The sequence below is a fragment of the Danio rerio genome, chromosome 16 (genome assembly GCF_049306965.1).
Source record: "Danio rerio strain Tuebingen ecotype United States chromosome 16, GRCz12tu, whole genome shotgun sequence".
NCBI lineage: Eukaryota > Metazoa > Chordata > Actinopteri > Cypriniformes > Danionidae > Danio > Danio rerio.
In genome coordinates, this window is record NC_133191.1 from 50438277 (window position 1) to 50453071 (window position 14795).

The window sequence follows — 14795 nt, forward strand, 5'->3', positions numbered from 1 at the left end:
TGAATTCATCATTAATAAAGAGTTTGATTTTGTTGCGGTAACGCTAGACATCTGTTCTAAGATTTTTATTTCTTTCCTCCTAATAGGTCGGTTGAACTGGTGGACTCGTTTGGGGACAGGCTGTCAAAGTTTATTACCTCTAGCCACAAGTGGTGATGGGAATTGCCTGTTACACGCAGCCTCTCTGGGTAAGTGAACAAAAGCTTCTGATCTGCAAGTAATCAGCACAGAACAGATTAGATTTGTGTTTTATATGCTTCCATTCCTGCTTCCTAAGAGTTTGTTGGTGTTCCATTTTAAATCAAAGCTTACAGGCTAAAGATGATTTATTATTCCTGTGGACTAACTGGGGTTCCCACTCTTCTTGAAAGTACTTGAATTTCAGACATGGATTTAAGGCCTGGAATATACCTACGAACAAACATAGATTCTTAAAAGTGTTTGAATTAAATTTGTTCATGTTAGTTAATGAAAATACAGTAAACTACTGTATTTTCATTAACTAACATTAACTAACATGAACAAATACAGTAGTAGATGTATTGTTCATTGTTTGTTCATGTTAGTAAATGTATTAGTTAACATTAACTAATGAACCTTATTGTAAAGTGTGACCTCTTTTTTTATATAACACCATAATCAAAATGATTTTCTAATTTAATTGAAACACTTTTAAGAATCTATGTTTGTTTGTAGGTATATTCCAGGCTTTGAATCCCTGTCTGAAATTCAAGTACTTTCAAGATTGTAGTTTGTAGTTCATGTCATGTTCATGTTAAGATTGTAGTTCATGTTAACTCATGGTGCATTAACTAATGTTAACAAATGTAACCCCGCCGATCCTACGCCACCCAACCAGCTCCGAGCTGGTATCGAACCAGCGACCTTCCGCATAGGAGTCGGGTGCTCTACCAAGGAGGCTAAAGACCATGGCTTCTAGCGACTGTCGCTAGAGCACCTTTAGAGGTCAGAGGAGTGAGGGTTTTACCTGAGCAGCACTTACAAGCTGGCCTCCGTTACACTCACCCCCCTAAACCTCACTCCCATCCGGGTCACGGCACCAATGTAACCCCGCCGGTCCTACACCACCCAACCCGCTCAGAGCTGGTTTTGAACCGGCGACCTTCCGTATGGGAGTCGGGTGCTCTACCAAGGAGGCTAAAGACCATGGCCTCTAGTGTCTGTCGCTAGAGCACCTTTAGAGGTCAGAGGAGTGACTAGCACTTACTAGCTGGCCTCCGTTACACAAGCATGGACTTGGATGTTAATAATGCATTAGTAAATGTTCAATTATGATTAATAAAGGCTGTACATGTGTTGTTCATGTTAGTAAATGCATTAACTAATGAACCTTATTGTGAAGTGTTTCCAAAAATGAACAATGACGAATAATGCACATTTTATTCATATTTCAGAAACTGCATTAAATTATTACCAGTATTGAACTCAACTAAATGACATCTTCAAAACATACTCTGACATTTTAATCTAAATTTAACTGAAACGTACTTTTGTAGCGCTACATATGCTGGCAGTGTGAATTACAACTCAATTACTTGTTTTGAAATTACTGGTGCTTTAAAAAGTCCTTGAATCTGGTGTTTATGAAATAGAGGGAATCCTGACTAATATGTTGTCACAAACAGATTCTCTGTCAGTCGAGTTCTGTTCATAATTTTCTAGTGTAGATGCTATCTATTTCCTAAACAACAGCAAAACGAATGCATGATCATCTAGAAACCACTACCAGATGTTATGTCAGATTTAATCTTAAGATTCAGGAATTATATTGAAAATATTGAACACTATAATGCAGGAATGTGGGGCTTCCATGATCGAGACCTGATGCTGCGGAAGTCTCTCTATGCACTGATGGATCATGGGCAGGAAAGGGAGGCTTTAAAGCGAAGGTGGAGATGGCAGCAAACCATGCAGAACAAAGAGGTTGGATCAGTTTATCTGTTAATTCATTATTTTGTACAAAACCCAAGGCAGTAGATAATAGTATTATTTGGTATTGTGCTTCCATAAAATATACGCTACTGCAGGATATTTGAAAAAAATTTTTAACAAGGACACATTAAGTAAATGTAAGGCGACAAAATAATGTTTAATACTACTACAAAAGGTTTATGTTTTAAATAAATTTTCTTTTTATTCATTGAAGAATCCTGAAAACACAAAAATACTGCATGAAAGTATTAAGTAAAGCAAATGATGTCAGCATTGTATCATATGTAAAAAGATCTGTTTCTTGAGCATCAAATTAGCAAAGTAAAATGATTAAAATATAACATTTTTAAAGGTATTAAAGAAGCACATAACATTTTAATGACCCCAATTATGAATATAAATGTCATTTTCAGCCTAATTAAATTTTTTATTTATTTATTTTTTTTTTTTTGCAGTCGGGACTGGTTTACACAGAGGAAGAGTGGCAGAAAGAGTGGAACGAGTTGTTAAAACTGGCATCTAGCGAACCAAGGATACACTACAGCACCAATGGCAGCAGCGGGTGTGTGTTTCTTTTTTATTTATTTTTTCCTCTTAATGTGAAGATGTAAACAGAGGATCTCTGGAGTGTCCTGCTCAAGCTGTGAATGTGTGTTGCGTCCCGCAGTGCCGAATCGCAGGAGGAGCCAGTGTATGAGAGCCTGGAGGAGTTTCATGTGTTCGTTCTTGCTCACGTGCTCCGCAGGCCCATAGTCGTGGTTGCTGACACCATGCTACGGGACTCTGGAGGAGAAGGTAAATGATGGCTGAATATTTATATTTTGAGCTACTTCGTACATGACTTTTATATATTGTTTTCATCTTTTAACAATGAAAACAATATATACTTCCTAATGCATATTTCCTTACTGTTGTTAACAGGAAGGCCATGAGCTCTTAAAGTCTTACGGTGCTTTCACACCTGTGAATCGATTCATTTGTTCCAAAACGGGGATTAAAATTGTTACACTGCTCTTTGTTCTTGGTGCGGTTCGCTTTCACACAGCAAAGTTTCGAAACAGCCCAAAATAGCTAAAACAAGTCACGTGTGAATAAACTCTCCTCACATTGGTCAAAGTTTCACGGTTTATTTTGCTGACTCCCGCTCAGCTGTCAGGCGAGGTGGTGGTTTTTTGGTGTTTGACAGGGTGCGCGCGACGTGTCTGTCTCAACGCCGTGGTTTTGGTAGGGTAGGGGTAATGTAATGCTTTAAACTGTAAATGCAAAAACTCAATAAATAAATATTTTTAAAAATAAAATAAAATAAAAAATACACATATTGTCACATGGTTTTTAAAATGCTGTAATAAATGTGAACGTGCATTTTTTTCACGTAGTTTGGAAACATTGTCATGACTAATTACCTGAAAGTTTTGGAAAATTTGTGGAAAAGTCCTGTAATTTTAGTTGTAAAAATGTGTATGAACCCTGCATATAATATATCTACTAAAAGACAAAATATAACTTTACAAAGTATTGTAAATAAATCATATGAACATTTTCATTTTAGTCAATAACATTACTGAAATTGTTTTAAAGGTGTAATAAATATAAATGTACGCACATTTATACAAGTAGATAAATAGACTCGATGATGGGTCAAAAATCTGCTGAAATCTGCATATTCATGAGCGTGCAGGCCTGCTAATTAGTAGTTTGAAGTCATAGTCTTCATTACTGTTTATTAACAACATGAATTGTGACTTAATATAAAGTATTACCAAAAAGTTGTACATTTAACATGTTAAACTCTATATCATTATATAACACCAGAAAATATAACATATATGTGGAGGAATATGTAATTATGACAATATAAAAAATGTCTGAGAAACGAAACTGAACAATACAAGTTGACTGTTCAGTGTTCACATGAAATACTACATTTGACATATATATTGTCTTTTGGCACTGTGGCTCAATGGTTAGCACTGTCGCCTCACTTTAAGAAGACCACTGGTTTTAGTCCCGGCTGGGCAGTTGGCATTTCTGTGTGGAGTTTGTATGTTCTCCCTGTGTTGGTGTGGGTGTCCAGTTTTCCCCCACAGTCCAAACACCTGTGCTATAGGTGAATTGAATCAGCTAAATTGGCCGTAGTGTACGAGTGTGTGAATGTGAGAGTATATGGGTGTTTCCCAGTACTGGATTGCAGCTAGAAGGGCATCCGCTATGTAAAACATATGCAGGAATAGTTGGCAGTTCCTTCCGCTGTGACGACCCCTGATAAATAAGGGACTAAGCCGAAGGAAAATATTTTCTTTCATGCTGCATAAACAAATCCATGTCTTAGTGTTTTTCTTTGTGTCTGTTGTTTAGCTTTTGCACCAATTCCTTTCGGAGGGATTTATCTGCCTTTGGAAGTACCAGCCAACAAGTGTCACCGCTCCCCTTTGGTTTTGGCATATGACCAGGCCCATTTCTCTGCCCTGGTCTCAATGGAGCAGAAAGACAGTTCCAAAGAACAAGGTGAGGGGTGCTTTATAGGTAACAAATCTGCTTGCATTTTTATGGTGCATGCAGTGTGCTATTTTTGCCTGATAAACCAGCTTTGTAAAACAAGACAAAACAAAAAAAAAACAGCAATTTAGGATTGCCAGAAAGCATTTATGATGATCCATTTAAGACTAAATTTGCAGCTTAGTTTAATACTGCATTGTGTGTGTATATAAGCCAAATAAACTGCAAAGTAGCCTCTTTCAGATTGCACTGACCGTTTGTAACCTTTTGTTTGCTAAAAACCTCCACAGTGGTGATCCCTCTGACAGATTCAGATCATAAGATGCTGCCTTTGCACTTTGCTGTGGATCCTGGGGCAGACTGGGAATGGGGCAAAGATGACAATGACAATGTGATGCTAGCAAGGTAAACATTTCATTTGTTTTATTGTTCACTACCTGACACTACGCCAGTCTTGTCGCCTATCCAAGTTTTAGGAAAAGCAAATAATAACTTGACTTTTAGTTGATTATTTGGTATTAGAGATGGCTAATATGAAAGGGAAAGGCCTCTAGATTACACTTATTTTACCAAAATAAAATATGATCATGCCTTGATTATTAATGATTTAATCAGGACAGTAAGATCTGACTTTGCTTAATCAAAAGTCTTGTCACTTAACAAAAATAATGTCCAGTATAGAATATAAAATCATGGAGCAGTGGAAACAGAATGAATATTGTTTATGACTCCCATGAGCCTGGAGGACTGCATCCATACATCTCTGCAAGACTCAAATAACTTATTAATAAAGTCATCTGTAATGGCAAAGAAAGTGTTCTTGCAGGACTCCCAGAGTTCATCAAGATTCTTTGGTTTCATCTTCAATGTCTCCTCCTTCATCTTGCCTCAGACATGCTCAATAATGTTCATGTCTGGTGACTGGGCTGGCCAATCCTGGAGCACCTTGACCTACTTTGCTTTCAGAAATTTTGATGTGGAGGCTGAAGCATGAGGAGCAGCGCTATCCTGCTGAAGAATTTTCCTTCTCCTGTGGTTTGTAATGTAAAGGGCAGCACAGATGTCTTGATATCTCAGGCTGTTGATGTTGCCATCCACTGCATATCTCTCGCACGCCTCATATTGAATGTAACCCCAAACCATAGTTTTTCCTTCACCAAACTTGACTGATTTCTTAGAGAATATTGGGTCCATGCCCCTTTCAATAGGTCCTCTGCTGTATTTGTGATGATTGTAATGCAGTTCAACATGATTCATCAGAAAAACCTTCTGCCACTTTTCAAATGATCAACTAGAAGTCAAGTTATCATTTGTTGCTCTTACAACTTGAATTGAAGACAAGACTTTTGTCAGGTAGTGTAATTTCAACACTTTACAATAAGGTTGTATTAGTTAATGTTAGTTAATGCTTTTATTAACAGGAACAAACAATGAACAATGCATTTATTACAGTATTTGTTCTTGTTGGTTAATGTTAATTAATATAAATACAGTTGTTGATTGTTAGTTCATGTTAACTCACGGTGCATTAACTAATGTTAAAAAGCATGACTTTGGATGTTTATAATGCTTTATTAAAAGTTGATCTTTGATTAATAAATTAGTTATTAGTTCATTATTAGTTCATGTTAGCAAATTCTTTATAATAAGGTTTCATTGGTAATGTGTGACCCAAAATGGTTTGTAGCATGAGTTTGCCTTCTGAAGTATGCCTAACAATATGGTTCAAGAGATCTGTAATGTTTTAGTTGCACAAACATCAACATTTCACAGCTTTTTTGTGTTGTTGTTTTTGTGCTTGTCGCTTTCTGTGCTCCAGTTACTGTTGCGCCTTTCTTCTCTCCTTGTTTAATTAACTGATCAATTGGAAATTAATTAGTTTGAAAGCCTCTGCTCATGCATAAAATAGACAGCATTAGTGAGATACTAACAGATGTCAACAGACAACAGTTTTAACTTGCATTTTTTGAATAAGCAAGAATATGTGCACTCACCGGCCACTTTATTAGGTACACCTTAGTAGTACCTGGTTGGACCCCCGTTTGCCTTAAGATCTGCTTTAATCCTTCATGGCATAAATTCAACAAGGTACTGGAGATTTTGGTCCTTATTGACATGATGGCATCACATAGTTGCTGCTGATTTGTCGCCTGCACATCCATGATGCGAATCTCACGTTCCACCTCATTTCAAAATTGCTCTATTGGATTGAGTTCTGGTGACTGTGGAGGCCATTTAAGTACAGTGAACTCATTGTCATGCTTTAAGAAACCAGTCTGAGATAATTCACGCTTTATGACATGGCGCGTTATTCTGCTGGAAGTAGCCCTCAAAAGATGGGTACACTGTGGTCATAAAGCGATGGACATGGTCAGCAACAATACTCCGGTAGGCTGTGGCGTTGACACGATGCTCAATTGGTACTAATGGGCCCAAAGTGTGCCAAGAGAATATCCTCCACACCATTACACCACCACCAGCAGCCTGAACCATTGATAGAAGGCAGGTTGAATTCATACTTTTATGTTCTTGATGCTAAATTCTGACCCTACCATCCGTATGTCGCAGCAGAAATCGAGACTCATCAGACCAGGCAACTTTTTTCCAAACTTCCAATCTTCTATTGTCCAATTTTGGTGACCTGAGTGAATTGTAGTCGAATTAGCTGACAGGAGTGGCACCCGGTGTGGTCTTCTGCTGCTGTAGCCCATCCACCTTAAGGTTGAATGTGTTGTACATTCAGAGATGCTTTTCTGCATACCTCATTTGTATCGGGTGGTTATTTGAGTTACTGTTGAATTTCTATCAGCTGGAACCAGTCTGGCCATTCTCCTCTGACTTCTGGCATCAATAAGGCATTTGAGCCCACAGAACTGCCGCTCACTAGATATTTTCTCTTTTTCAAACCATTATCTGTAAACACTAGAGATTATTGTGCGTGAAAATCCCAGTAGATCAGCAGTTTCTTAAATACTTAGACCAGCCCGTCTGCCACCAACAACCATCCTACATTCAAAGTCACTTAAATCACCTTTTTTCCCCATTCTGATGCTCTGTTTGAACTGCAGCAGATCGTCTTGACCATGTCTACATGCCTAAATGCATTGAGTTCTATTGAGTTTCTGCCATATGATTGGCTGATTAGAAATTTGTATTAACAAGCATTTACTCCATTGTTTCACCCTTCAGTTGTTACCGACTTATTTGAGTTTCTTTCCTCTGTTGATTCAAAGGAAGATATTTTAAAGAATGCTGAAAACCTGACTTCCATAGAAGGAAAAACAAATACTATGGAAGTCAATGGTCACAGGTTTTTATTGTGTTCATCAGAAGAAAAAAACTTAAACAGATTTGAAGCAAGTGAGCAAATGATGACAGAATTTTCAGTTTGGGGTGAACCATCCCTTTAAGTGTGAAGTGAAATGTCCTGGAGGGTTTTAAAGCACAAATTGGTAGCTTTCATTTTTACTGTAGCACATGCGCTAGAATGTTTTGCTATTTTTTGCACGGTAATATAAACTTGGGATGAGATTAAATTATTTTCTCTGGTATTTAGTAGACGTCAAAGATGCCATCCATAGATTTTCACTTGTTTTAAACCAAGAACATTCCTGTAATTGCTGTGTTGTGCTTGTAGCTGTGCTCAGAAAAAAAATGTTTTCAAAGTATTCTGATTATTTTGACCATGAAGCGCCAAATGACTCAGCTCTGACTTATTTAGAGCAGAGTTAAGTAATGTCTGAGCATAATGACGGCATTAGCCCTGTGGAGCCCGCTGGGACTGTGCCCTGTTGGCCAACACTCAAGATTAGCAACTTTCGTTCTTTAATGCAGATTATCCTAAATGCTTGCTATGAATGGAACACAGAAAAGCTCTTACAGTTGAGGGTTGTAGTTCCCTCTCATTCAGTTTTCACATTTGTTATCCTGTTGTAGATTTGACCTAAATATCTCATCTCAAATCTTGTCTTTTGCCAATGTTATGTACTTTTCATAAATGTTCCTGAATTCTTTGCTGTTGTGAGTCATTTTAGGTTCTGCATTTGCAGTGAGTTGAATTGCTCTGATCTGCCTGTTGTTTGGTTTCAGTGTAACCTTATCTCTGGAGGCCAAGCTCCATCTGCTGCATTGCTACATGACTGTCACCTGGCTTCCTCTGCCCTGTGAGGTACAGGTGAGCTTCTTGCTTTGTTTGACATGCTAACAAGAATTGAACTGGTTTATTGTGAAATTATTGTGAAATGTCAACGTGAAATCTTTTGTAAACAATTTACTCTGACAGTTTAAAAAGTACACTGCGTGCCCTATGGATACTATAAATATATAGTGCATCCGGAAAGTATTCATAGCGCTTCACTTTTTCCACATTTTTTTTCTTTTTTTGTTACAATGTTAGTTTTTGTTGATTAAATTCATTTTATTTCCTCAACATTCTAATACCTATTATGACAATGTGAAAAAGTTTTTAAAAATTGTTGGTCAAAATATCAATGGGGTGGCTTTACAGCAACTCGGGGAATGTCTTTGAGTGGCACAGCCAGAGCCCAGATCTAAATCCCATTGAACATCTCTGGAGAGATCTGAAAATGGCTGTGCACCGTCGCTTCCCATTCAACCTGATAGAGCTTGAGAGGTACTGCAAAGAGGAATGAGCAAAAATTCCCAAAGACAGGTGTGCCAAGCTTGTGGCCTCATATTCAAAAAGACTTGATGCTGTACTTGCTGCCAAAGGTGCATCAACAAAGTATTGAGCAAAGGCTGTGAATACTTATGCACATGTGATTTTTCATGTTTTTTATTTTTAATAAGTTTGTTATAATTAAAAAAAATAAGAATTTTTATAACTTGTGCATTGTACATGAGTACTCTCAGATATTGGTGTGTATGTATTTTTTTTTTTATTATACTATGAAACTATTGTACTATATTGTACCAATATTATAACTGACTATTATTATGATCCTGAACTAGAATTATTCACTTTTAAATGATTTGTTTTAAATAGTAATCAAATATCAAAATGCAAATAATATTATTTCAGAAAAAAATGATACATTTGAGCAATTGTATGCATCAAATCGGAGTTTGCATGTTCTCCTTGTGTACGTGTGGGTTTTCTCTGGGTGCTCCGGTTTCCCCCACAAGTCCAAAGACATGTTGTACAAGTGAATTGAGTAGACTAAATTGTCCATAGTGTATGTGTGTGAATGAGTGAGTATGGATGTTTCCCTGTGATGGGTTGCGGCTGGAAGGGCATCCGCTGCATAAAACGTGCTGGATAAGTTGGCGGTTCATTCCGCTGTGGCTAACCCAGATTATTAAACAGACTAAGCCGAAAAAAAAAAAAAAATATGAGTATGCGTCAAATCTTTTTAAAATTAATTTATTTAATTTATGTTTTAGAAGAATCATCTTGTCTCCTTGAAAAATGATACAAATTTATCTCAATCTTAAGTCATTTTTATATTGTATTATCGCAGTATCATCTATAACGGGCATGACCAAACTCGAGCATTGTCCCAAATGGCACACTATGCACTTATGCACTATGTACTTATCAGAGCTGTGCATTGTCCTAAATGGCACACTATGCACTATGTACTTATCAGAGCTGTGCACAGGGGGGTGGCCCGGTGGCTAGAGCCACTGCCCCTCTGCCCTCATTGGCTGAGGTGCCCCTTCCCGCTCTTCACTATGCGATTGTGTTGAGCACCTGCCCCTGTAAAGGTCTGTGCACGGGCCTGGTACTTATGCACTTACACACTCAACAGTATTTTATTTGAATGTAGTGTCGTCACAAATGGAACTCTAATGTTTTTTTTGTTTTTTTTACTAAGCAGAAATTAAAACCGTTTCCCTGATGATGTTTTTACGGTCGCCAAATTTGAAAAGTGAAATGAATGATCACTCTCATAGGGGAATTTTGATTTCACAATCCAAAATAAATAATGAAATCCCATATAAGAGCCTGAAAGCTCTGCCCCTTCCACTACGTGAGCAAAGTTGCGGTTGTTGAGTGCGTGAAGTGTCCAACATTCCACACATTTTACTGGTTGAATAAGTCCATCATCCGGGTATTTAAAGTGCACTTGTTCTTTTTAGAGTTTTCAGTGTTCATCTGTGAATGAACGTCGCCTCGTGGTTCCATCCCAAAGAGGGAAGAAATCACTTTCGCTCACGCTCACGCTCAATCTGCCCAGTTGGTGGAATGAACTCCCTAACTGCATCAGAACAGCAGAGTCACTCGCTACTTTCAAGAAACGACTAAAAACTCAACTATTTAGTCTCCACTTCACTTCCTAATCTGCAATTGCCTCTCTGAATAGCACACTAACTGTACCCAAAAAAAAAAAAAAATTACTAATATTACCAATACTTCCCTTCTTAGACTTTACAGACCTGAAACTTGCCTATAGCACTTATTCATTGTTGCTCTTAATTGTGTAAATTGCTTCCTTGTCCTCATTTGTAAGTCGCTTTGGATAAAAGCGTCTGCTAAATGACTAAATGTAAAATGTAAATGTGAACGCACTACTTGCACCATGGGCGTAGAATAGTGCATAAATATGCGATTTGGAACACTACTTCGGTCTAGAAGGGCCAATGTCCTGCATATTTTAGTTTCAATCCCAATTAAACACACCCGAACCAGATAATAAAGATCTTTCTAGGTATACTAGAAACTTCCAAGCAGGTGTGTTGAAGGATCTTGGAGCTAAACTATGCAGGACACCGGCCCTCCAGGACCGAGTTTGGACACTCTTGATCTAGAACTTGTCTGACAGGTCTTTTTTGTTGTTTAAATTCACAGCAGGCTCCACTGGCACAGCCAGAGTCACCAACAGCATCTGCAGGAGAGGATGCCCGCACCCCACCAGACTCTGGAGAGTCTGATAAGGAGTCCGTTAGTAGCAGTTCCAATGGCAACGGTGACAGCAGTACTACTGGAACCAGTGGGACAACAGGCAAAACCAGTGGTGGATCTTCCAGTTCCTCAAGCTCATCCAGCAACAGTTCAGGAGGAACCACCGGCACAATAGGAAAGGAGAAGGGGAAGAAAGATAAAGAAAAGGATAAGGACAAAGACAAGAAGCGTGCAGACTCTGTTGCCAACAAACTGGGAAGCTTTGGCAAGAGTCTGGGCAGTAAGCTGAAGAAGAATGTGGGAGGCCTAATGCCAGGGAAGAATGCAAGTGGAACTGGAGGCAAACAAGAGGGTCAGGAGAAGAAGAAAGGCTCTCTGAGAGGCCGTAAGGGCAGTAAGGACAGCTCTCCTTCCATTCAAACTGGCTCCGAGGACTCTGGGAAAGGCTCACCCTCCTCAACCAGTGAGCGGCAAAATGGAGGCTACTCTTCGGAAAGTGACCCTTTCAAATACAGCTCGGATGTGAAAGTTAGTCTTAGCATCCTTCGATCTGCTATGCAAGGTGAAAGGAAGTATATCTTCTCTGCGCTCCTTACCACCAGCAACCGGCAGCCGTTCCAAGAAGAAATGATTCAGCGCTACCTGGTCGATGCAGAGGAACGCTTTCATGCAGAACAGGAACAGAGAAGGGAAGCGGAACGGAAAGCAGCAGGAGGTCTTGCCTCGACTACTGGACCCCAGATGAAGAAGGACGGACCTGAGCTGAGCTACAGAGGTTTTGAAAGCAAAGAGGAAGTTACCGATAGCTCGCCTCCGAATTTTAATGCGTTGAAATCATCCTCTTTCAGTCCTGTGATGTACTCTGGTGTGGTCCCAATCCCGAGGCACACCTTTATTGACCATTCTCCTTCCCCAATGACACAGCATCTCCATATGCATCATGGTTATATGGATACACGACGGCAACTGGCAGGAGGATCACCGTCATCTTACCCAGGCCTGCCATCTTATGCTACTCTCCCCAGACATTGCCCTCTAGCACAGGGCCCGCCTCATGCTCAGTACCACCCGCCCTCCGCCAGCTTGGGAAGCCCATCCCGTATCATCACCCCCTGCTTGACGTCTTTTCCTCAAGAGCATGACCCAACTGATTATCCAAGCGAACCCAGCGGAGCCTACACAAACGGATTGCGGGACTTGCGCTCTACTTTGGACAGTCGAAACGGGCCGATGCCCGTGAGGCATTACTCCTTAGGAAGTGCGGGTGGCCTGGCCAACCTGCAGTCCAGCAAATGCCGAACGCCTACGTGCAATTACTACGGCCACCCGGAGACAGGCAACTACTGCTCGTACTGCTACAGAGAGGAACTGAAGAGACGGGAAACAGAGCCAGCCATCCACAGGTTTTGAACAGACAACCGTTGGCCTGTTCCTCTCATAATGGACTCATTGGAGCCTACAGTGTGAGCCACATCATATCCTATTTGTGTGGATCTTGCTTTAAAACAATAGATCGGCCTTTCTGAACCAGGTTATTAGGACTCTGTGTCCACAAATTATGGCCATTGTGGATATGGGACTGCTGTTGTGTTACATTTGCTGTGGCTCATAGGCAGGAGCTTTAAGCTCCTCCCACATTAGCTTGATGTGGTCATCCTCTTACCTGTCTCTTTGTCTCCTCCTTGTGGTGAGAATGTAGAGTACAGGCAATAAACATTTGAGTGTAACGTGCGTCACACAAACACGCCGCATACCCTAAAATACACATTAAGCACAACCAGAAAACGCGTATTTATATCAGCTGCATTTGTATACAAAATAAGACATTTCATGTAGGATTTTAGCTGCAATCCATGTAAGACTTGCCATATTGCGAGTGTAAGGCAACGACACACTGTTAACTTCAAGTGAGTGTTATTCACATTAGCCCAACGCTACAGTACTTTAACTTGCACCCTTTGGAAAGCCATACCTGGTTGGCTTAAATGAGCTAATATGGTGCTTTTTATTGCTTGTTCAACTGACGGAGCTAAACCTTGACAGTCAAAGGTTTCGCTTGAGGTCTTCACATGTCCTTATTAAAAGTCCCAGTTGTTTATGTTCTATTAAGTGTTTCTAGAACATCTAAAAAAAAGTGCAAAACCTTTAAATTCAGCCAAGTGCATGTCCCCGGTTTAGGAAGATCAAATCTGATGTCAATTTTATTTGGGAAATGGTACATCATGCTGAAGTGTTATGTTGGTTAATAAATTAGTAGTAGGTACTCGCAGGTCAAAGGGGGATGATGCTGAAAACCGATTCAAATGTTACTGCTGCACCAGTTTCAGTGGTGTTCCTTTATGATATTGGGGTTAATACCTCAGCATCCCTCAAGTTCACTGGACATAGTAATATCCCTAGATGCATTTTCTCCCCCAGAACAGTCGCTGCACCTAATCAAGCACTTTTCTATTGTTCAGAGGTTGCGCGTGTGGATTTTTTTGAAATGAAATGGACTGTTATGTTGCTGTGCTTCTATTCTGCCACTTTGCTCCGTTTTAGAGGCAGAGCTTGCAGTTCCACTTCAATGGACTGCGGAGGTCAGGGTTCGGCTGTAGATGCCACTGTGTTGTGCGCAAGCTCACTTGTTTCCTAGTTGCCTTTTCAGTCTTAGTTCAGTCCTCCCCCGGGGGACTGTTGAACTGAATTTCCATTTTGTTTGGTTTTTTTGATTGATAGTGCTGATTATAGTGGTGTTGTTGACATTTACGGACGTAGAGGGATGCTAGCAGATCTCTCAATATCTGAATTATTATACGATGCACTCCGCGTCGAGATTTTATGACAAACTTGTGCTTTTAAAATCCTTTTACTGTTAACAGACAATAAAGCCAGCTAGAGGTTCAAGTCAGGCAGAAATGAAAAAAAAAAAAACGCTGTTGTTTACTCACTCCTGCATGTCGTTTCAAACTTGTTTAATAAGAAAATGAGAAAATAGGTCATTGGTTTCTATATAATGAAGGTAAATGCGGACCATAAAATATATATGGTACATTTAAATCCACTATGCGGTAGATAAAAGTGAGAATAGAAGTGATTATGCACAGAAAAGCTTGCCCTCATCTTGAGTATTAAGACAGTGGATTAAAAAAAAAAAGTGAATTTGACGTCTTGACAAAGTACATTTGGTTCTTGTATGTCTCGTAATTGAGAAAAATAACCCTTTTAGGCATGCAAATAAGATTTTGAGAGCTCACTTTGACATGTATTCTGACTTTATTTAAGCCAAATTCGTTTGTTTTATGAAATTTTACCCACTGATTTTATCTGAATGTTTAGTTGCAGCATTTTGACTGTCATTTATTTTCATTATATAGAAAAGAGCAGCATGGACATTCTGCTAAACCTCTTATGTTACAGATTTCACCCCCTGGTTTAACTAAATTGTTTAGTTGCAGCATTTTGACTCCTGTTCATTTTTTTATTATATAGAAAAGAACAA

General features: G+C 39.4%; 1 protein-coding gene across 8 annotated transcripts in view; it reads left to right on the forward strand.

Moving 5' to 3' along the window:
• otud7b (OTU deubiquitinase 7B) overlaps window positions 1–14280 on the forward strand; it is a 52588-nt gene extending 38308 nt beyond the window's left edge. For 2 of the 8 annotated variants that reach the window (XM_005158386.6, XM_005158387.6), the window contains exons 5-12: window positions 87–188; window positions 1817–1944; window positions 2409–2515; window positions 2621–2748; window positions 4309–4458; window positions 4740–4854; window positions 8539–8623; window positions 11261–14280. In XM_005158386.6, coding sequence (XP_005158443.1) covers window positions 87–188; window positions 1817–1944; window positions 2409–2515; window positions 2621–2748; window positions 4309–4458; window positions 4740–4854; window positions 8539–8623; window positions 11261–12724 — 2279 coding nt within the window. In that variant the 3' untranslated portion in view covers window positions 12725–14280. 8 annotated transcript variants of the gene reach the window in all.
• Window positions 14281–14795: the final 515 nt, after the last annotated feature.